Here is a 23,528-nt window from a genome sequence, read left to right on the forward strand (position 1 = left end):
GGATACAAGGGGCTGTTTGTTGTATTTTTAAGGCTGTTTATGCTTTAAATGTTTGCAGGTTATGCTGCCTATAAATTCCTGCTTGAGTCTCAGTGAGAAAGAGAAAGGCTAAAGCCTGTTCAGATCCGATTGTCGTTGAGCGTCTTCACCGCAGTGTCCTGACGTCAACCATGAGTGACCCTGTGACTTCAGATGAACTCACCAATGCTGTGGCTTCAGTCGTTCACAACGTAAGTCAACTGCGTTATTGATTTAAAGAGTTGTGCAAATGTTCAAAGCTGTTTTGCATGAGCCGCAGGATTTTATTTGTTTATTTCTAGCTTCTATGTGGTAAAATAAACTAAAAGTCACCCCTTTCAATCAAGTACTGTGGTAAGTTTTTTTTTTTTTTTTTTTTTTTTTTTTTTTTTTTTTTTTTTTGGTATTGTGATCTGATGGTTATGTAATACCTACAGTAATTATTCTAATTTATGTACAGTACAAGTCAAAAATTAGAAAGAATTAAGGATTTTTTTGTGTGTGTTTTTGAAAGAAGTCTTCTACGCTCCGCAAGGCTGCATTTATTTGATTAAAAAATGCAGAAGGGAAAAAAGTTAAATATATTTACCATTTAAAACAACTGTTTTCTATTTTATAATATTTTAAATGTAATTTATTTCTGTGTTGCGAAGCTGCATTTTCAGCATTATTACTCCAGATTTCAGTGTTATAGTTGTTGCTTCTTAATATTTTTTTTGTGGAAAATTTTTAGCTTCTATGTGGTAAAATATACTAAAAGACACCCCTTTCAATCAAGTATTGTAATTTTTTTTTTTTGTATTGTGATCTGATAGTTATATAATAAAGTAGTAATATAATACCTAGAATAATTATTATAATTCATATACACTACTAGTCAAAAATGTGAAATAATTATGGATATTTTTGTGAATAAAATAAAGACTCTTATGCTCTGCAAGGCTGCATTTATTTGATCAAAACAGAAAAAATGTTAAATATTATTACAATTTAAAATAACTGTTTTCAATTATAAAATATTTTAAAATGTAATTTATTCCTGTGACGCAAAGCTGAATTTTCAGCAACATTACTCCAGACTTCAGTGTCACATTATCCTTTAGAAATAATATATATGTATATATATTATTATTTAATTATATGTTTATATGTATATATATATATATGTATATATATGTGTATATATATATATATATATATATATATATATATATATATATATATAACAGAAAAGTTATTTTAAATTGTAATAATAATTCACTTTTTTTTCATCAAATACAATAAATAAATGCAGTCTTTATGAGAATAAGAAACAGCTTTAAAAAAACAATCAAATCAAATTTATGATTTTCCAAAAATTTGATGGTAGTGTGTATAATGCAATATATAAATAATTCCTGTTAATGTATTTAATTATAAGTTAATATATATTAGAATTTTTCATGTGGGATTTACATTTACAGATTTAGAGGTATATAACATAGGGCCCTATGAAATCTATTTTATTGTTTCCAAAATTAATTATTCTAGACTCTGTTTAATGGTTAAAAATAAATCTATCAAATAGTATATCTAATTAATTGAAATCATGAAATTTACACTATTTAACAGCGTTTATTAAAAGTTTAACAAAAAAAAACAATTTTAAGGTACTCTGAATATTTTATTTTATTTTATTTTATTTTTCTCAAATTCAGCTTTATGTTTTCATTACATTTTAATAAAAAAAAAAAAAAAGAAATATAGAATTAGAAATGCTGTCTTGTGTATTTTCAATTATTTTTCTGGTAAATATTTCTTAAAAAATAATGTTTTAATTTTATTAACAGTAGTAGTACTATAATTACATTAAGTATTATATTATAATATATCACATTAAGTACATTATGTATTATAATATATTATATTAAGTTATTTTGTTTTATTATTTTATTTTATTTTATTTTTTCCCCTCGAATTAAGCTAAAAAAATATTATTTTATTTTATTTTATTTATTTATTTATTTATTGAAATACTATCTTGTGTGTTTACATTTTTTTGGTAAATACATTCTGGTAAATAATTTTTCTGGCAAAAATAACGATTTAATAAATTTTATTAGCAGTAGTAGTACTATCATTACATTAAGTAATATATTAAGTACACAATATATATAACTGGGGTCTAATAATACATGTAGGCTTATACAGTTAATTGCAATTGATTTGTATGCATATACACCAGAATGTAAAGTTTTAAACGGTAAATTAGTTTATTTTGCACAACAATAGCTAGACATTCACTAAAAATATGGAAATTGTCCATTTATACTGCTGACTTTTACTGACTGATTAATTGGTATTTAATACCATTTCCATAGTACCATGTCCAGTAAACCTTGGTTAACCATAGTACTCTTATGCAAGGCATGTTTACACAATGTCCTTTTTAGGCATTCGAGTATAAATCACTTTTCTTAGATTTCCATCGAGTGGCCTCATTCATTACTTTCGTGCTCTCCTTTTACATGCACAAGATCTTTCATGTATTTTATTCTCTGAAAGAGAATAGCATTTAAAACCGAGGCGGACTGCCTAAACAAATCTCTGCATTGTAATTATCCGTGCGGTCTTTAATGGCCCGGTATCACTGACAGCTACTATAAAACTCACTCGGGCAACTCGAGGGAAACTTGACGACCTTCTAACCCGCAAAATTGACATTTTTTTTTCTCCTGCAGCTGTTTGCAGTGATATGCGGCAACTTTCAGTGACTTGAATTGCATCCTCTCCAAACCCGCTCTCCGCTGAGTCAGCATTCCTAGGGTTTTGCTGTTAAAGAGCCAGCTCTCTTTTGACACAAATGTAGTCTCGTCAGTCTAGTTCTTCGCTATTTGAGCCTGTATTTTGAATAGTTGTCAGTGTGTGTTTGATTCCTCACATAACCATTGCACATAACCACATATGCAATGCATATATAGTTAAACTACATTTTTAAAAACTAAAGTCGATTTTTAGCTCTAGAAATATGAAGGCAATGTCATCCCAAGCCATTTTATCTATAGTTCATGGCCTAGTGAGTATGAATTCCTCTTAGCTAGTTAGTTTAATTCAGTCTAAGCACAGAGCTTAACTGGTTAACTGACATTGGGTGGCCTCTTGAACTGATCCGTAAGGTTAATGATCAACCCAACAATACGACTGCTGGTTTTCGGTGTGTGTATGGGGGTGTGTTTGGGGGAAGACTAGATAATCAGCGATTGGAGTTCGAACGAGGCCTGGCGTCGTGAAATTGGGTTATTTCATATCCTCTTCCTGCTGTGGTCATGTGACGACAGGTTGCGGAGGAACGTATGGTTTCTGTTTGCTCATCTTTCAGATTTGCTTGGACAACTTGAATCTTTTTGTCTTTACTCTCGTGTTGAAACGTGATTATTGACCGATGGACTTCCTGTACCAGTTAAAGGTCAGTCATTTGCTTTGTCTACATAGGTTTAAATGACTGTAGCTGTAGTATTAAATCTGTTACCTTGACCATCCTTATGGTTCACAGTGAGGTGCGTTGCTTGATAATTCCTGGGACTCTGATATCAGCCAGTGTTGATGTATTTTTGCGCTACTTTGTGATCAGATCGTATAAATCAATGCTTGGCAAACTTTTTGAAAGGAGGTTAATTTGGGAACGTTGAGGACTGGTGGATTTTGCCTCATCGGACTGAGTAAATATTGAAAAGGGGGTGTTTCTACAGGTTATCTAGGCTTGCAAATATGATTAATATCATGGCAAGCTAATATTGCTGTCTTAAATGTTTAGATTGCTGTACATACATTGCATTGTTTTACTAGAATTTATTTTTTATTTTATGAATAATTTTACATTTATTTATTAAATAAAAAGGAAAATATATGGTTTTATAATTGTTTTTTATATATTTTATATCATAAAAATAATTAAATGTTAAATATAAAGAACGTATCTAAATTATTTGTAAAAATCAGAGCATTTTTAATTACATTTATTGTAAATTATTTTAAATATTTTTATTAAATAAAAATACAAATATATAGTTCTATAATTGAATTTTTATATTATTTTATATTATGCATATTTTATATATAAATACTGTAAATATAAAGAACATATCTGACGTATTTGTTAAAATCAGAGCATTTTTTAAAAAATTTTAATTTATAATATTTGTTTATTAAATGAAAATAAAAATATAGTTTTATAATTCTATTTTTATATTATTTTATATTATTCATATTTTATATTATAAAATAATTAAATATTTAAAATATTAAGGACATATCTAAAGTATTTGTAAAAATCAGAGCGTCTTTAAATTTATTTTATATTTTAATTATAATTTAAAATATTTTTATTAAATAAAAAATAAATATATTGTCTATTTATATTTGTTAAATAATAATTATAAATATATAAAATATAAATGAATATAAATGAATTAAAATTAATCGTTTTATAATTATAGATTTTTTTTATAATTTTATATTTTAAAAATAAACTTTTTAAATATAAAGAACATATCTTAAGTATTTGTTAAAATCACAGCATTTTTTAAATATTTTAATAATTTGTAATTTTTTTTATTAAATGAAAATAGTTTTATAATTCTATTTTTTTATATTTTATATTGTTCATATTTTATATTATAGAATAATTAAATATTTAAAATATAAAGAACATATCTGAAGTATTTGTAAAAATCAGAGCGTCTTTAAATTAATTTATTTTAATTATAATTTTAAATATTTGTATTAAATAAAAAAAATATATTGTGTAATTGTTTTTTTATATTATTCATTAAATAATTATAAATGTATAAAATATAAATGAATTCAAATAAATCGTTTTATAATTATATTTTTTATTATTTTATATTATAAAAATATAAAGAACATATCTGGAGTATTTGTAAAAATCAGAGCATTTTAATTACATTTATTTTATTTTAGTAATAATTTAAAATATTTTATTAAAATAAAAATTATTCAATTATAATTAATTATAAATATATAAAATATAAAATATAAAGAACATATCCAAAAATAAATAAACATACTTTTTTTAAATAATTTTAAATATTTTTGTTAGAAATGAAAATATATATATTATTTATTATTTTATATTATTATAAAATATAAAAAAGAAATATTTTATCATATAAAGAACATTAAACATTTTTATTTAATAGATCATTTTTATTTAATACAAAATATAAGTAGATTTATAATTGTATTGTTTTATTATTTTATATTGTTTTTCATATGTTTATATTATAAAATATTTACATATTTTTAGTTTTATTCATTAAAAAAACAAAAACAAAAAATTAACAAATAAAATGTTTATGCATCTGTATTTATTTATATTTTTATATATTTATAATCACTGACTATAAACTAAAACTAATATTTGCATGCAGATTTTGATTGCTCTCTCTTGCATGCATATTCCGAATTGTGATTGGTCTTTTCTTTCTATCATCTATTAATCTGAAGTTGTCACCTGTCAGACGACTGCCTATATTCATTCTTTGGAAGCATATAGCTTTTCATAATAAAAGTTTCTACTCTTAACATTATCAGATATGCTTGTAAAAGTAAGAGTTGCATGAGCTCTGCAAGCCTACCTCTACCCACAGCTCTCCATAACACTTCCTCCTGTTGCACGCGTCTCTTGCTGAGTCAGTGGGATTTCGGTCATCTCGGATCTGTGCGGCTAATCGGCCGTGCGCTCATAGACTTTGCTTTGGCCACTGGCTCTTCATGTGGACTGACACTAATGCCGCTCGGGCGCTGCTGCTGATATAAGCCACTGCGTCTCCTCAAAGAGTTTGGCTGGTCTGAAGTGGTCTTATGGGATGTTTAGTGGTTTATTTTGGGTTCAGCTTGCTGTCTTGTTGGCTTGAGCATTGTGGGTCATTGAAGCATGTCGTATATGCGTGTCTGTTACTAGGCGAAGAGCCAAACCTCAGTGTGATTTCATTCTAGACAAAAGTGTTTCATGTGGGTTGATACTGACCACAAGTCTTCTGTGGAAAACTTTGATTTGTTACTTTGTTGCAACAAGATTGTGTAGATGACAGGAGTATTGGCATAAATTTCTCTCCTCAGAACAGTGTTGTTTTAGTATCGTTGAGAGACTATTATTGTTTTTATCAGTTTTTAGAATTCATGTCTATTTTCCATTCTCTTAATTTTAACATTTTAGTTTTTTTATTTTAGTTTTAGTTATTTTAGTACATCAAGTTAAACTAAAATTAAATGACCACCTGATGAAAAATAAATTTAAGTACATTACGATAAACTAAATTAAATGACAACCAGATGAATTAAAATATTTTATTTTATTTTATTTTTATTACATCATGTTAAAATAAATTAAATGACAACCAGATGAATTAAAATATTTTTTATTTTATTTTATTTTATTTTATTTTTAGTACATCAAGTTAGACTGAATTAAATGACCAGATTAATTAAAATAATTATTTTATTTTATTTTATTTTATTTATTTTAGTACATCAACTAAATTAAATGACAACCAGATGAATTTTTATTTTTATTTAGTTTAATTTTAATTGATTATTTTATTTTAGTTTATTTTAGTACATCACGATAAACTAAATTAAATGACAACAAGAGGAATTTATTTTGTTTTATTTTAGTACATCAAGTTAAACTAAATTAATATCACAACCAGATGAATTAAAATGTTTTTTTTAGTACATCATGTTAAACTAAATTAAATGACAACCAGATTAACTGAAACACTTTTATTTTAATTGATTTTGTACATCAAGTTAATTGACAACCAGATTAATTAAAATATTTATATTTTATTTTATTTTACCTCATCAAGTAAAACTAAAATAAATGACAACCAGATAAATTAAAATTTATTTTATTTTATTTTATTTTATTTTATTTTGTACATCGTTAAATGACAACCAGATTAATTAAAACATTTTTTATTTTATTTTAGTACATTAAGTTAAACTAAATCAAATGACAACCAGATGAATTTTATTTTATTTTATTTTATTTCAAGTAACAATGGATATGGTTTTAGTTGTAGTTAACTACAATAACCCTGCTTCATAAGTTGAGCCAAAGACTGTTTATGAGACTTTCAAGCTTTAATCTTTGTCCTGTGATGTTTCGAAGCGCAAATCGCCTTTGTGCATTCGGGAAAAGTTGGTATAACTGTTTAAAACCAAATTTAACTGGTTTTGCTCCGAAAGCCTCAGTTGAAACTGGTCAATCTGTTGTTCCCACATGCCAATAATAGTATTAAATGCGCCCACGTAAAGTCTCGGAACAAATTAAAGCAGATCAGTCTCGGCGGCACAAGGTAACGTAACATGACGGATGTTTTCCAGAGGGTGTCAATATTTGCCTGTGGAAATTGTTGAAGTGTGGCTAAGGATTTTACAGTATATTGTTCTGAAATCATGCGCCTTTCTACCAAATCGTGTTTGTTTTTAATCACTCTGCGGTGAAAGACTAACAGCCCTCTGATGACAGCAAGAGCACAATGAATTTGCTCTCACTTTGTTGTTCTTGAGGACAAACGGGGAGAACGGCGTTCTCATGAGTGCTTCTGCAAAGCTTTGTGAGCGATATTTGATAGTCGCCAGCTTTAGCATCATCTAAGCATGGTAAGCTTTATTTCTTGGTGCGCTTTGTTGATTCAGACCCTATTATCATGTGCAGGCTGTTCTTGTTAGATGGTTGGAACAATCTGCAATGGGCAAAAAAGATTCAAGGGTATTGAATAAATTGAATGACTTGGGTGGTTGCTGTTATCTAGTATCCTTTGAACTTTGTAACTTCAAACTTCCAGCCATCAGACTATGATTGCACTGTTAATCGAGGCTTAGTGCAATTATCAAATGTAATTCAAATAAAGAAATATGTGCACTGTGTATTTGAGAGTTTTCTTACACAAGCAGTGTCTCAGAGCGGCTCAGTTTACAGTAAATGCTGCTCCACCCAAAGTCTGCATCTCTCCTGGGTTTGGGTCACTTTAATATGTGCAACATGAGCCAAACATCATCTTATATGACTTATTGACAAAAAGAAAAGCTTTAAGTGCTCCTTAATTTATTATTATTATTATTATTATTATTATTATTTTTATTATTTTATAGCCATATTAATGTATAATCTTAAATTCTGGCTAAATTTTGAATGAGCAAAGCAAATGTTTTTTGTTGTTTTTTTTGTTTTTTTTTTGTTTGTTTGTTTTTTAAACAGTGTTTGAAATCATAATTTTTATCAGAAAAATCACAATTACATTTTTTCCCCCATTTCACCTCCCTGACATTGCAATATTTTGTATTTTGTATTTTAGTATTAAATATTCATTATTATTATTATTATTATTATTATTATTATTATTATTTTATAGCCATATTAATGTATAACTTTCTGGCAATAATGTGGATTTTTTTTTTTTTCTTTTTTTTTTGTTTGTTTTTTTAACCATGTTAAAAAAAAAAATCACAATAAATTTTTTTTCCCTCATTGTAATGCAATAAAAAAAAACTTTCAATAATTTGTTTTTCTCTGTAATGAAAAAAAAAAAAAATTTTCTCAAGATTAGTTCAATAACTACATTGGGAACAAATTAATTTGAGAATGATTTTGGGTATTTTTGTAGATAAATGTTTAGAAAATACAAACAATCTATGATTTTTTAATTTTCTTTAATTACGTTTATGTAATTAAGTTTTTTTTTTTTTTTTTTTTTTTTTTAAATTAGTTTTTTTTTTAAATTAATTTTATATAATAAAATAGACTGTTATTGTTTATGAGGCATAAATTAGATTGTTTAGAAAATACAATCTATGATTTTTTTTTTTTTTTAATTAAGTGGTAGAAATGGGCTGCCAAATATTTTAGTACATCACTTTAAACTAAATTAAGTTGAGAAATGCTGCCTTGACAGCCAGATGAATTAAAAAAAATATATATTTTAATTAAAATAAAAAAAAAAAAAATAAAAATAAAAACAATTTATTTAATTAATCTTTTTATTTTTAAAATTGTAGTTGTTGTTGTTGTTTTTTTTTTTTTTTGGTCAGTTTAATTAGTTTTTATTTAATGTATATATAGATTTATGAAATATTATTTCAGTTTTAGTTCTTTTTATGAAAGCCTATTTCTGCCACTGAATTTTAACAAATATGTATATATATTTTTTTTTTCTCAGAATTGCAACTTTATTTTTTACTTTAATTTTTTTTATTCATTTAAGTGAGAGAGGAGTAAAAAGTTATTTGTTCTTTTATTTGCAGTTTTTATCGGCCAGCAGCACATAAGTTAAATTAAATTTGCTTATGCAAATCAAGCTGTATGACAAATATAGATTTAAAGGGATAGTTCTCCCAAAAATGAAAATTCTGTCATTAATTACTCACCCTCATGTCGTTCCAAACCCATAAGACCTTCGTTCATTTTCAGAGCACAAATTAAGATATTTTTGATGAAACCGGAAAGCTTTTTAAACGTTTTAAAGCAACGCAACTGAGACGTTCAAGGCCCAGAAAGGTAGTAAGGACATCATTAAAATAGTCCATGTGACATCAGTCATTCAACCTTGATTTTTATGACGCTACAAGAGTACTTTTAGTGCTCAAAGAAACCAAAAATAACGACTTTATTCTAGAATTTCATACAAAAACCCTATGGTACTTAATGTGCACCATGGTATGCATGTATACATCAAATAAATGCATTTTCTGGCTGAACTGAATGGCAGAAATTCTCCTTGTGTAACTGCCTGAAAGAAGGAAATCTCCTCTAGTAGACTTGCAAGAGCAGGTTTCGAAGGAATTAATTTAAAGGAAAAAGGCTTCTTGTGTCTAATATTTTGGGTCATTTCTTGTTCATTTCTTATTTTGTGAATGTAGAATGCAATTCTGGTTTCTTTCCGTTTGTTTGTTTGTGCCTTTCTTGAGCGAATGCGAGCGCTCCATTGAGGTGTAGCTAATGAGGTTGTTTCTGATTTGCTTATGTCATTGCAATAAGCGCAGCAGTGAGCTGTAAAACCTCTAGTGTTTGCATTTGTCTGACATTATATCATGATTTCCATTTCTTTAGAACGAGATTAACTACTGTAAAAGCTATGTCGGGAACGCTGACAGGGATCATTAAGATCAGTCATTGTCTCGTTTCGAAGGCTGCACCCTCCGAAAGTCGCAATTGTCTGCCGCATACGTCATCAAGGATGTCTCGTTTCAGAAAAAAGTAGCCATTATAAAATAGACTGTTATTGTTTATGAGACATAAATTATTGTCATTTGTTTCTTATTTTGGAATATAATAGATACTCTGAAATGAGACGACCTCGGTGACGTGTGCGGCTGACAAATGCGACCCCGAAGGGTGCAACCTTAAAAAATGAGAAACGGCAAGTGTGACTGAAAATGATGATTTTGACCATGACTCCCTCTAGTGATCGTTTCAGGACGCTGTTAGCAGTGGACTGGTTTGTCACTTCGCAATAGCATACTGTCACTACACTAACTCATTTTATTTTATTTTATTTTTTATTTGTTTGGATGTTGTTTTGAACTCATTGTCCTCATCTTATGTGTTTTCCCCGTCCAGCCTGAGTCATCATCCACACCCGTTCGAGTGGCGCAGAGGGAAGAAGAGGAGGAAGGTGACCTGAATAAAGCATTAGGCGTTCAGCGCTTCCAGCAGATCCTGAGCCCCGCTCCCAGAGTTCCCAGCGAGCTGCACCGCACCTACAATGAGGAAGATTTTGAATGTAAGTTTGCATCCCATATATTTTATTTTATTTTAAATATTTATATTAAATATTACACACACATTCTGTTATTTATTAAATATTATTTGTTTTTCCATTTAAGTTTTTTCTATGTTATTTTATACTTGGCATACTTTCTTATTTTCTTTTCTTTTGCATTAAAAAATGAAGAAAAAATCCATTTTTTTTCTGACAACTTCAAACATTTTATTCAAACACGCAAACATATACACACACATTTTTATATATGCATAATTTTTAAGCTAGTGTTTTAGTATCATAGTTCTCAGTGAACAGCACTGCACCTACAGTGAGGAAGATTTTGAATGTAAGCTTTATTTTATTTTAAATATTTATTCTAAATATTACATATATTTTCTAGTATTTATTAAATATTATTAATTTATTTTTTTCAATTTTTTTTTTCTATTTCATTTTATTTTAAGTTATTATTTTTTTAAATATTGTTTATTTTTTCAATTTTAGTTTTTTTTCCTATTTTATTTTATTCTTTAATTTTTCTTTTAAAAATGAAAAAAAAAAAAATCTGTTAACTTTAAATGTTTATACACACAAGTATTAAGTATTATTTTTTCAAATTTATTTTTTTATGTTTTATTTTGTAATTGTTTTTCTTCTTTTCTTTTGCATTTAAAAATGGAAAAAAAAGTTTATATAAACACACACATACATATAAATTTATTTATTTATCTTAAGTTTTATTAGTTTTAGTTTATTTAGGTTTAGTAGTTGTAGTACTAAAAGTTAAACTAAATGAATATGAGAAATTTTGCTTTTGCAACTAGCTGATATAAAATTTGTTTTTTTTTATATATAAGTGTGTGTATATGTGTATATACTGGGAAGGAATATATATATATATATATATATATATATATATATATATATATATATATATATATATATATATATATATATATATATATATATATATATAGATATATATATATATATATATATATATATATATATATATATATATATATATATATATATATATATAGATATAGATATATATATAGATATAGATATATAGATATAGATATAGATATAGATATATATAGATGTATATTAAATAAACAAAATATAAATATAAAAATATTTATATATATAAATAAATGTATATAAATATATATAAATAAAATAATAAAAATAATAATAATAATAATAATAATAATAATTATTATTATTATTATTATTATTATTATTTATTTTTTTTTCTTTCCAGTTAACAATTATTTTATTTCAAGTAACGAAAATGTTTTATTATGGTTTTAGTTTTAGTTTAATACATTAAACCTGGGTGGAGCCAGCAATACTACAAAAGTAATATACAATACTATTAGCAATTGTACAAATAAAAACCTCATCATATAGGTTTCATACAGTTTCAAAACAAGATTTTCCAATTTGACAAGTCTAGATCCCTGATTAAAAAGCCATAAATGATTGAAAGCCATAAATGTGAACTGAGCTGTGATCTTCTCCAGATCACCGTCACTCGTCCCATCACATCCATCATCCTCTGTCCAAACTCCCGGGAGACGGCAGGAGGAAGAAGAGTGGAAGGAGGAGGAGACGGAGGGGCAGTAAGGACCACAGAGTGTGTTCCAGCCCCAGCGGTGCTTTGGCCATCGTGGAGGGTGAAGATGAGGAGGAGGAGGAGGAAGAGGAAGAAGCTACAGAGAGCCAGAGCGCCACTCCAGCATCCACAACAGAGAGGAAAGACAGTGTTCAGGTAACCTCATTAACATCCTAAATTCAGCATTTAATTGCATGTTTTAATTCTTTGAAATATTGAAATAAATACAAAAACTCTTTTTTATTTTTTATAATACAATCTCAAGTTCTAAGTGCTTATTTAATGTTATTGAACTACTAGTTATAATAGATTTGGATTATTTCTTTCATTTGATCTCTTGTTCAGTTCTTCGTGTCGGATGATGAGCCTCATGTATCCACACCTGAGACTTCAGAACCTCTTCCTGCACGAGAAATCCTAATCGTCCCATCGTCTGCTGTGTGTTCAGAGCCTCAGGACAGCACATCCACTGAGTGAGTCCAATATTCGGAGGGTTAAATTAATGTATTTTCATTACATCTGACCCTGGATCACAAAATCAGTCTTAAGTAGGACATGTATATTTGTAGCAATAGCCAACAATACGTTGTATGGGTCAAAATTGTTCTTTTATGCCAAAAATCATTAGGATATTAAGTAAAGGTCATGTTCCATGAAGATTTTGTGTAAATTTTCTCCCATAAATATATCAAAACTTAATTTTTGATTTGTAATATATGCATATGATGCTAAGAACTTCATTTGGACAACTTTAAAGGTGATTTTTCTCAATATTTGTATTTTTTTTGCACCCTCAGATTCCAGATTTTCAAATAGTTGTATCTCAGCCAAATATTGTCCTATCCTAACAAATACATGTATCAATGGAAAGCTTATTTATGGAAAGCTTATTTAGCTTTCAGGTGATACATAAATCTCAATTTTAAAAGAATTGACCCTTATGGCTGGTTTTGAGGTCCTGGGTCACATGTATAATGATTTTAGTATATGAGAACTATAGTAAAATAAATAATATAATAAATTTTACAAGAACATGTCTGGGTCAGACTTTACACCAAAAATCTAAAAATATATATATTTTAATTTAGTTAGTTTAGTATTTTCTGTTTTAATTGACATTTTCTTTAATTAATTGGAGTTTTTTTCATTAATGTCTGTATAATTCAGTATAAATTATATAGTATAGTTAATTGTATAGTTTTAGTTAATTTAATACACCAAGACAGACTAAAGACACTAATATTGAAACATGGGAATGAACTGGAAAAAAAAGTTAACGTTTATTTTATTTCAAGTAAAATATTTTATTTTTACTTTATGTAAAGTAACGTTTTTTTTCTGATTATTATAGTTTTAGTTAACTATAATAATACTATAATATACTTTGTGCTTTGCTTTTTTTTTTTTTTTTTTTTTTAACAAAAATGTAATTTATTCCCATTTTAGTTTTTTTTTTTTTTGTTATATTTTATAGTTTTATTTTCTTTTTCTTTTCTTTTGCTTTAAAAAAATTAACAAAAAATTCATTGTTTTTTTTCCTGACACCTTTAAAAATGTTGATACGCACAAACACACAAATATACACACATAATTTTGATATATGCATCAATTTTAAGCAGAGCTAGTGTTATTGTAGTATCATGAAGTAACAGATCAAGTAACAGGTTTTTTTTATTACTATAGTTTTAGTTAACTATGATAAACCTATAATATACTGTTTGCTTTAATTATTATTATTATTATTATTATTGTTATTATTATTATTATTATTAGTATTATTATTATTATTTTTTATTTATTTATTTATTTATTTATTTATTTATTTTTTACAAAAATATTGTCATGACAATTAAAGATATTTCCTCCCAAATTAATTAATGTAATGCAAATGAAAATCTTTTTCTCTTTACAATGGAAAAAAAAAACATTTATTTATTATAATTTCCTGCTCATTAAAATAATTATAATATGAAAAAGTCATGGAAATGTGATTGTTTTGGTTAAATTGTGCTCCGCTCTAAAATATTTAAAATATTAGAAATTACTCTTTAAACTGTGCAATATCTATTAAATGGTATTCTGGTAGTTTGTTGTACTGCATTTAATCCATGCAGATTTTTTTTTATACAGTAATGAGAATATGGCTATAGCATGTTCTTAATTTCATGAAAAATACCCAATACTATTTAAAAAAAGAAAAAAAAGAAATACCCAAGTTTTGTGTAACTTGGGTATTTTGGTGGAAGCTGTGTCACCATGATAAATTTTTTAAAGGGAAGTTGTTCTCAGAGTGTTGCATAGTTTCTTTTTCATAATTTTGCAGTTTAGTTGCATTATTTACTCATTAGCAGTGGCAGACATGGCAGGTTTCATAGCATAACCCGTAAAGCATCCGCCTCTCTGGTCTTGGTTTCCTATAAATCATATCATTAGATGTGCACAGCACACCCCGTTCGTTACCTAGTACCAGTTATTTCAAAGAGCAGCAGGGTATCGGTCTTTCTCCGGACCTTCATCACCACTGTCTACATCACTCACCCGTTACTACTAGCAACCGTACTTTGCTTTTATAAAGCGCTCTCCACCTTTCCTTTCTGCTTTCTCATCTTTTTAAATGCAAGGGTCTCTTTACAAGCAACAGGATTCATTGTGAGGTTGTTTTTTTGTTCTGTTCTTTAATAAAGTTAACACTAGAAGGGATTTTGTCCCTAATTTAACAATGTTTTCTATCTAAGAAGCTTTCAGAAACATAACTCAGTTTACACTAAAGGTAAGTGCTCATGAAGATGTTGTATTTGTTGAGAAATTAAATGCAAAGCAATAGGAGATTATCTAAAGGGGATATTCAGACTTTAAAATTCATCTTACTATTACTTACTATTTAATTTTAAGAAAATTAGAGTAATTTTAGTGACATGCATCTTATTTTTTTTGTTGAGGACAGACAAAATGTATTATTTCCTCTATTTTAGCTAATAGTAAAACACTAACACTTCAAAAATAGGAAACACAAAGTTGTTTTTACTCTTTGTTGACTTTACATTAAGTTTTCCTTGTTTATAAAGCTATTGTATTAGTTATTTATTCATTGATTTTCTCTCTTGTAGATCATCTGATTTAAATAAATGTTTTGGTCATTTATTGGAAGCTTTTCTATCTAAAGACAGTAAATAAACAACATGAAAAACTGGCAAAAACTTAGTTTTTTGGCTTTTGTTTACTGTTGTTTACTCTGCGTAATGGGTTTTGTGAATTAATAAAGGACTTTGTTAGCTTTCTGTAAAAGTAAAACACTTAACACTTCAAAAATTGTAACTCTTAAACTCTTTTTGTTGACTTTCCATTAAGTTTTGCTTGTTTATCATGCTGTAATATTAGTGGTTTAATGAAAACCACTTGACAAGGTCTCGTTTTGTTTGTTTTAGGCCATCTGAACCTGCTCCTCTGAGCCCTATCGCCACTGAGCCCAACGCTCTGCCCCGTGTGTCGAGTCGCAGCTACGACCTTCAGGAGAGACGTCGCACGGGCAACATGACGGGGACCGAGCAGGCCAAATACCAGCGGATCCCCACTGATGAGTTTGAGGCACAGACCCTGGCCTCGGCTGACCTGGATGGCATTAAAAGTGAGTTTTTAATGCACATACCTAGTAGGGTTGTCAAAAGGTACCGGGTTCGGTACTTTCAGTACTGAAATTTTGAAAACGTCCATTTCCCACTGACATTTGAGCGGTGTAGAGCCGTTTTTTAAACATTGCGAAAATACCCACAAAAGATTATTTAAAGCTAATATTGTGTTAAATGAGAAAGTAGCGAGTAGGCATTTCATACTGTAGCTTTAGAAATAAATATTTTATTTGATTCAGCATAAAATTTATTACACACAAACATTTAGGCTGCAGTGGCCTAATGTAATCTACTGAACATAAAAGAAGATAATCTGAGAAACAACTTAGTATTTTTTTGTTTGTACAATGAATGTCTTGGGAAACCAAAGCAGCTTTGTCAGTCTTAAAAATACTTTGTTCCACAAAAGAAAGGTTTGAAACGACATGAGGGTTAGTAAATGATGACAGAATTTTAATTTATTAATTTATTTTTATTATATTTTTATTACATATTCTTTCATTTAATTTTTTTTTAAATGAAGTTATATACTCTAAGTAAGAAACTATGTCTGCCAGCAGGTGGCGGTAAATGTCTTTGAGTCATTCATTCATTTAATTCATTCAAACGGCTGATTCATTCATAAATGAAGTAAATGGGTTTATAAACGTTTATAAATGGGCCTCGTTTTCGTTCAAAACGCAAATTCATTCAGAAACTAAACATAGCTGTGTTGCTCAGAGATGCGCAACAGTTCTGCTGTGGTTTCGAAGGTAATATGTTCTCTGCAAAATGGAGCAAAAGCATGTATTATTGTGTTTAAAATAACACAATATCAACTTCTTATTTGCTAAACTGTTGTATAAAATCACATTTTAGCTTGTGATAGATTGGGACAAAATCAGCACTTGTGTCATATCGCTCTTGCTCCCCTTGTGATATTGTGTGATATGTGATGTATATAAATATGAGACAAAACACATACAGGGACTTTTTTTTTGGCACCAATATCTTGAATTTTAGTACATAACTGCATTTGTGGAGCTGTTGCCCTGCATCATATTCGTCAACAGTTAAAATACTATTAAATATGGCGTGTGTGTGTGTGTGTGTGTGTGTGTGTGTGTGTGTATATATATATATATATATATATATATATATATATATATATATATATATATATATATATATATATATATATGTATATATATGTGTGGAATGTTAATTAAGTTATATATAATATGATTATTTTTTTTATTTAAATAAATACTTTGAAGGTTGCATTGATCAAAAATGACAGTAAAGACACTTTTAATAATAGGAAATATTTCTTGAGCAGCAAATTACCATATTAGAATGATTTCTGAAGGATCGTGTGAAACTGAATACTGGAGTAATGATGCTGAAAATTCAGCTTTGCATCACAGAAATAAATTATGGTTTAAAATGTATTCAAACAGAAAATGGTTCATTTAAATTGTAATAATATTTCACAATATTACTCTTTTTATTGTATTTTTGATCAAATAAATGCAGCCTTGGTGAGCAGAAAAACGCAATACATCTTTCAAAAACATTTTAAAAATCTTATTGTTCCTAAACCTTTGAATGGAAGTGTATTTAGGTCATTTTGATGTATTTCTAATTATTAGGTTACAAAACAAGCACAAATCTATGTTCTTCTGAGGTTGCAACATCTAGAAGTGAAAGTTTCCACTAGTTTCGTAGTCTCTTGGGTGATTTGTACTAAGCATCCTGCTACACTTAACAGCATGAGTCTTTTGTAAACCTTTATCAGACTGCAGCTGTATATCAGCGGTTCCTCTAATATACCCCATCAGCTTTCTCCGTCTTGCTATACAGGCTGCTAATTAGTCTGGGAAAAGGCCCATCTGCTGGAATATACACAGCAATGTTAGAACATCTGTTTTTAGACAAAAAAAATTAAATTAATCAACAGTAAGTTAAACTCTGCTTGACTTTTTTCATCACTAGCGGTTGCTGTCAGCTTTCATCCGTTGCTGCAAATCATTGTCCTTTTTTGAGGTTTATATAAGAATGTATTGTAAAAGTGAATTTCAGCTCGCTCCGAACAGCTATGTGGGAAAAGGTTTGGCCTCTCTTCTTGATTGGAGTTCCTATGCTTAGCATAGTTGGTCAAAAACCCATTGGATTCCCTCCCAGACCTTTTCACCCTGAATGTCTTTGGCAACTGGCCCATCCTGTAATTTCAGCCTGATGAGCGTTGTGTTATGAACAAAGGCAAAAGACCTGCCTTTCAACCCTGCCAATGAGATTTTACCTAGTGAATGTGGTCATTTGACTGATCTGAGCAATGCAGCAGGTACATGCATCGTGGGAGAAATCCATTTTGAAGAGAAAACCTGAAATATGCTATAGCACAGTGCAATGTTTTATAATATTGAATGTGGTGCGTAATTAATTAAAGGTTAGTTTATAACTACCAGTCAAAAGTTTTTGAACAGTAAGATTTTTAATGTTTTATAACATTGTCTTCTGCTCACTAAGCCTGCATTTATTTAATCCAAAATACAACAAAAACAGTAAAATTACGAAATATTTTTACTATTTAAAATAACCGCTTCCTATTTGAATATATTTTAAAATGTAATTTAAAAAATGCTGTTTTTCTGAATTTTCTATTCATCAAAGAAACCTGAAAAAGGGCAAAATAATGTTTTAGAATTTAGAATGATTTCTGAAGGATCATGTGACTGGAGTAATGATGCTAAAAATTCAGCTTTGAAATCACAGAAATAAATTACGTTTTAAAATATTTTTAAATAGAAAACAGTTAATGGCAAAAAAATGGCAGTAGAGATATTTATAATGTTACAAAAAATTTCTATTTCAAATAAATGCTCTTTGCCTTGAAGAGTATAAGAAACTACTTTTACAAAACAAAAACTCCAGTAGCCTGTTATTTAAATAACATGCATGTTTTTATTTATTTATTTTTTTCTTCCAGGCCATCGTTTTGAAGATGTTCCTGGAGTACGTCGACACCTGGTCAGGAAAAGCACAAAGGGTCAGGTGGTTCACATCAGCAAAGATCACAAAGAACCCAGCACACGCACTCGCAAACTGGACCGGACGCCGCATGAGGTCAGACACATGTTCAAAGATACTAGTTTCTTGGTTTCTCTAGCTTGGTTGCTAGTTAATGTGTGTAGTTTGGTTGAAACTAGTATATTAACCCTGTCTGAACTCCCAATGTTCATGGAAAATCTCGAAAATATATGGAAATAAAAAATCGTGAGACTATTAATAAAATATAAAATATTAAAATATATTTTAATAGTAAAATAAATACATTTAAAAAGTATAAATATGTTTTATTGTAAATTTAATATTTTATTTTAGTTTTATTATTATTTAAATACAAAAAAAAATATTACTATTACAGGAAATAAAAAATCATAGGACTATTAATAAAATATAAAATATTAAAATATATTTGAATAGTAATATAAATACATTTAAAAAAAGTATAAATTTATTTTATTTTATTATAAATTTAATTACGAAAAATATTATTATTACAGAAAATAAAAAATAATAAGACTGAGTAAAATATAAAATATTGAAATATATTTTAATAGTAAAAATAAATTTTAAAAAAGTATAAATATTTTATTTTATTATACATTTATTTTTTTATTTTATTATTATTATTAGTAGTAGTAGTAGTAGTAGTAGTAGTAGTAGTAGTAATAACTTCCTTTTTTTTTTTTTTTTTTTTTTTTTTTTTTTAAGCTCTTAAAAAATAAATCTTTGTCTAGTACATGGTCCAGTACATGACAAAAGTCATGGATATTAATTTATCAAAAACTGTGGTAATTTGGTCACTAATTGGAGAAATTTGTGTTTAGAAAAAGGTGTAACTGAATGTTCTGTGAAAGTGTTTTAGTGCCATTCCCTCTAGCTGGGGTTTTGGGACAAATTTGTCATCCTAGACGATACTAGTTAGGTTTCAGATGCCTTTACAGATGCCTTCACAAAGTTGTTTCAGCTCGTTTAGTGCTTTTCCCAGATTGAGACTCATTCACTGCATTCCCACTTTATTTGGGACAAGCCCGCTGTCCTTCACAACAAATAAAAGGAGGATTTTAGGGGGCAGGACCTGATTAAAAATGAATGAACTTCTTTCCTTTCACACACCTAGAAATAAAGAAAAGATCAGCTTGGGTAACTGGACACCGTGAGCCTTTAGAGCCATCCATGTTTTATTAACACCCTCAGATCCCCCTCTAGACAGGTAAACCAGTTACATCTAAAGGTAAATGAGTGTACTTATGGAGCATTTCACTCCTAAACAACACCACTGGGTGTTCACATCTCATCCGTCAGTCCTGCTCTGACAGCATGGTCCTTTTAGACTTTACCAGACGGCTTGCTCAACACCAGAAGGTCAGGAAATAGCGTGTTGGATGCATCGATTGGTGTGTGATATTATCTTTTAGACAGATTAAACCAGTGTTAACTTGACTTGAGTTACAACCTACATGGGTTGAACTGCATAGCAGGTGTCTGTTGCTTTAACTACTACTAACGAAAGAGCTCTTAGGGCTGTTAAAGTGTTTTAATAGCATTGTTTTCACTCATTTATTGCGTGTTCTTTGGCTCCAGGTGTTTGTGGAGCTTAATGAGCTGATCATGGATAAAAACCAGGAGATGCAGTGGAGAGAAACAGCTCGCTGGATCAAGTTTGAAGAGGATGTGGAAGAGGAGACGGACCGCTGGGGGAAACCACACGTCGCCTCTCTGTCATTCCGCAGTCTGTTGGAGCTGAGAAGAACCATCTCTCATGGTAAGAAACAGGTGAAACCTGCATAAAAGTCGGTTTTGTAGCAAAAAGTTAAAGTCGGGTTGAAGCCCTATATTGCAATATCAATGTTTGCTAGCATAATTAATTGCAAAAGCATCATAGTGTCATGCAGCGTGACATGATGCTACTAAAACGGCTTAAAACTACTTTTTTATATATAACTACTAATATTCAGAGGCTACAAGAAATATTTCTGTTAAAAAATGTATTTTACAATTTAAACTTCAGAAAAGTTGGAAAGTCTGCAACAATGTGGATTATGGATAAAATGATGTAATATTAAAATAAAAATTATGGACAAAATATGGATTCTAAAAAACTTCAGATGATTGGTGATTAGTCACAAAACCTAAAATATACACGTACCTAAATGCATGAATTACACGTGATTTTAATCTAAAATCGTAGTGTTGAACAATTAAAACATTGTCAGTTAAGCATTATGATGCATATTATTTATCAACACCAAGTACAATGTTAATAGTTAAATATATTTTAATGTAACAAATGTGATATTATATATTATATATTATAATATATATAATATAACTTTTACGGTTTGTATTAATACGTGCTGATGTAATATTTCTGCATTTACAATTTTCATTTGAAAGCTTTAGTAATTATTGTTATTATTATTATTATTATTATTATTATTATTATTATTTTTAAGTTTTGTTTTAGTTATAAAAAAGATTTACATGTTGTTATTTTTTGTTTTTATGTTTTACATTTTATTTATTTTAAATTTATTGATTCTATGGTTTTAATTTTAGTTAACTATAACCCCAGACTATAGTTAGCTAAAATTAAAACCATAAAATCAATAACATAAGTGGTACGCCGGTAAAAAAAAATTATATTTAAAAAAAAAAAAAGTAAATATTAGCATTTTATTTTTTAAGTTTACTATATATATACACATATATATATATATATATATATATATATATATATACACATATATATATATATATATATATATATATATATATATATATATATGTGTATATATATAATTTTATTATTATTATTATTTTTTTTCTTTTTTCTTTTTATCTTAAAATATAATGGTATTATTACACTTTATTTTATTATTTTATTAAAAAAAAAAAAACGAACTAAATAAAGTGCAATAATAATATTATTACTAATATTAATTTTTTTAGTTCTATTTTGTAGGGGTTTTTGTTAGTGTTTTTTTTTTTTAAGTTCTATTTATTGGATGTTCAGTGTGAGGACCGAACCAAATCTCCAGGTGCTCTTATGCGGACCAGGCTGAAAACCTTTAATGTGCACCCCGACTATAATAGTTACTTACAATAAATCGTTGTTATTATATTGGTTGCATTAATGATAATGAAGATTAAATGGCCTTGTTTGATTCCTTTTTATTAGGAGCTGTACTTTTGGACTTGGACCAGAAGACTCTACCTGGTATCGCCCATCAGGTGGTGGAACAGATGATCATCTCAGACCAGATTAAAGCTGAGGACAGAGCTAATGTCCTCCGCGCTCTTCTACTCAAGCACAGGTACAGCTTGGATATTCGTACAATAAGCAATATCTAAGAAATGACACATGACCCCCACATATGATCTTTTATTCTCATATAATTTATTGGTTTCTATTCTACACCATTCGCCATATTGCCCCCTGTCCGTATGTAGATCCACACATGACCTTTTGCAGTCTCTCCTAGTGTCTCTTACCCGCTGGCTCCCTTGCTCTCCCTCCCTTAGTCACCCGAGCGATGAGAAGGAGCACACCTCCTTCCCCAGAAACATCTCAGCAGCCAGCCTGGGCTCCTTGATCACCCATCACCAGAGCAGTAGTAACCACCTGTCCCCAGTCCCCGAACCCTCCGTCACAGAGCCGCTCATGGGGTCCACAAGGACCAGTCAAGACAGCTCGCTGCACATCGACATAGAGAAGAATGAGGTAATTGGTTTGGAAGTGTCTAAGCTGGATTATGTTTTAAAAGAGAAGGATGACATCTATATATTTAAAAAAAAAGATACATATGTTTGTGACCCTGGACCACAAAACCAGTCATAAGGGTCTTTTTTTTATTTATTGAGATTTATACATCATATTAAAGCTGAATAAATAAGCAATATTTGTTCGAGATACACCTATTTGAAAATCTGGAATCTGAGGGTGCAAAAAAAATAAAAATATTGAGAAAATCACCTTTAAAGTTGTCCAAATGAAGTTCTTAGCAATGCATATTACTAATCAAAAAGTAAGTTTTGATATATTTACGGTAGAAAATTTGCAAAACATCTTCATGAAGCATGATCTTTACGTAATATCCTAATGAGTTTGGGCATAAAAGAAAAATTCATGATTTTGACCCATACAATGTATTTTTGGTTATTGCTACAAATTATAGTATTTATTTTTAATACATTTTTTTAAAATTATTTTAGGCAATCAACTTAAAAAAAAATACTCCATTTGTTATGCTGATTTTTAAATACAATTCAAATACAAAAAAATAAAAATATAATAAATGAATTAAAACAATTAACTTTTTTTTTTTTAATTTTGATATTGTATTGTATTATGTTTGTTAGTTAGTTTATTTATTGTCTTTTGGAGTGCAATGTGACATTTATTTGTGAAATGATAAAACGTATCTCTTCAAATCTTCTTTGCAACTC

At 28.5% G+C, this 23,528-nt stretch overlaps 1 protein-coding gene across 4 annotated transcripts in view; it reads left to right on the forward strand.

Annotated features, from left to right (window-relative positions):
- The window catches only part of slc4a2b (solute carrier family 4 member 2b), a 53,060-nt gene that overhangs the window by 16,382 nt on the left and 13,150 nt on the right, over window positions 1–23,528 (forward strand). The window contains exons 3-11 of one of the 4 annotated variants that reach the window (XM_051097921.1): window positions 59–230; window positions 10,643–10,805; window positions 12,317–12,564; window positions 12,754–12,881; window positions 15,834–16,033; window positions 19,003–19,139; window positions 20,664–20,844; window positions 22,261–22,396; window positions 22,605–22,803. In XM_051097921.1, the coding sequence (XP_050953878.1) occupies window positions 171–230; window positions 10,643–10,805; window positions 12,317–12,564; window positions 12,754–12,881; window positions 15,834–16,033; window positions 19,003–19,139; window positions 20,664–20,844; window positions 22,261–22,396; window positions 22,605–22,803 (1,452 nt within the window). In that variant the 5' untranslated portion in view covers window positions 59–170. Of the gene's footprint in view, window positions 1–58; window positions 231–3,333; window positions 3,464–10,642; window positions 10,806–12,316; window positions 12,565–12,753; window positions 12,882–15,833; window positions 16,034–19,002; window positions 19,140–20,283; window positions 20,477–20,663; window positions 20,845–22,260; window positions 22,397–22,604; window positions 22,804–23,528 lie in introns of those variants that run through there. The other 3 variants (XM_051097922.1, XM_051097923.1, XM_051097924.1) reach the window with 3 other exon arrangements.

This window comes from Labeo rohita, chromosome 24, assembly GCF_022985175.1.
Source record: "Labeo rohita strain BAU-BD-2019 chromosome 24, IGBB_LRoh.1.0, whole genome shotgun sequence".
NCBI classification, from domain to species: Eukaryota; Metazoa; Chordata; class Actinopteri; order Cypriniformes; family Cyprinidae; genus Labeo; species Labeo rohita.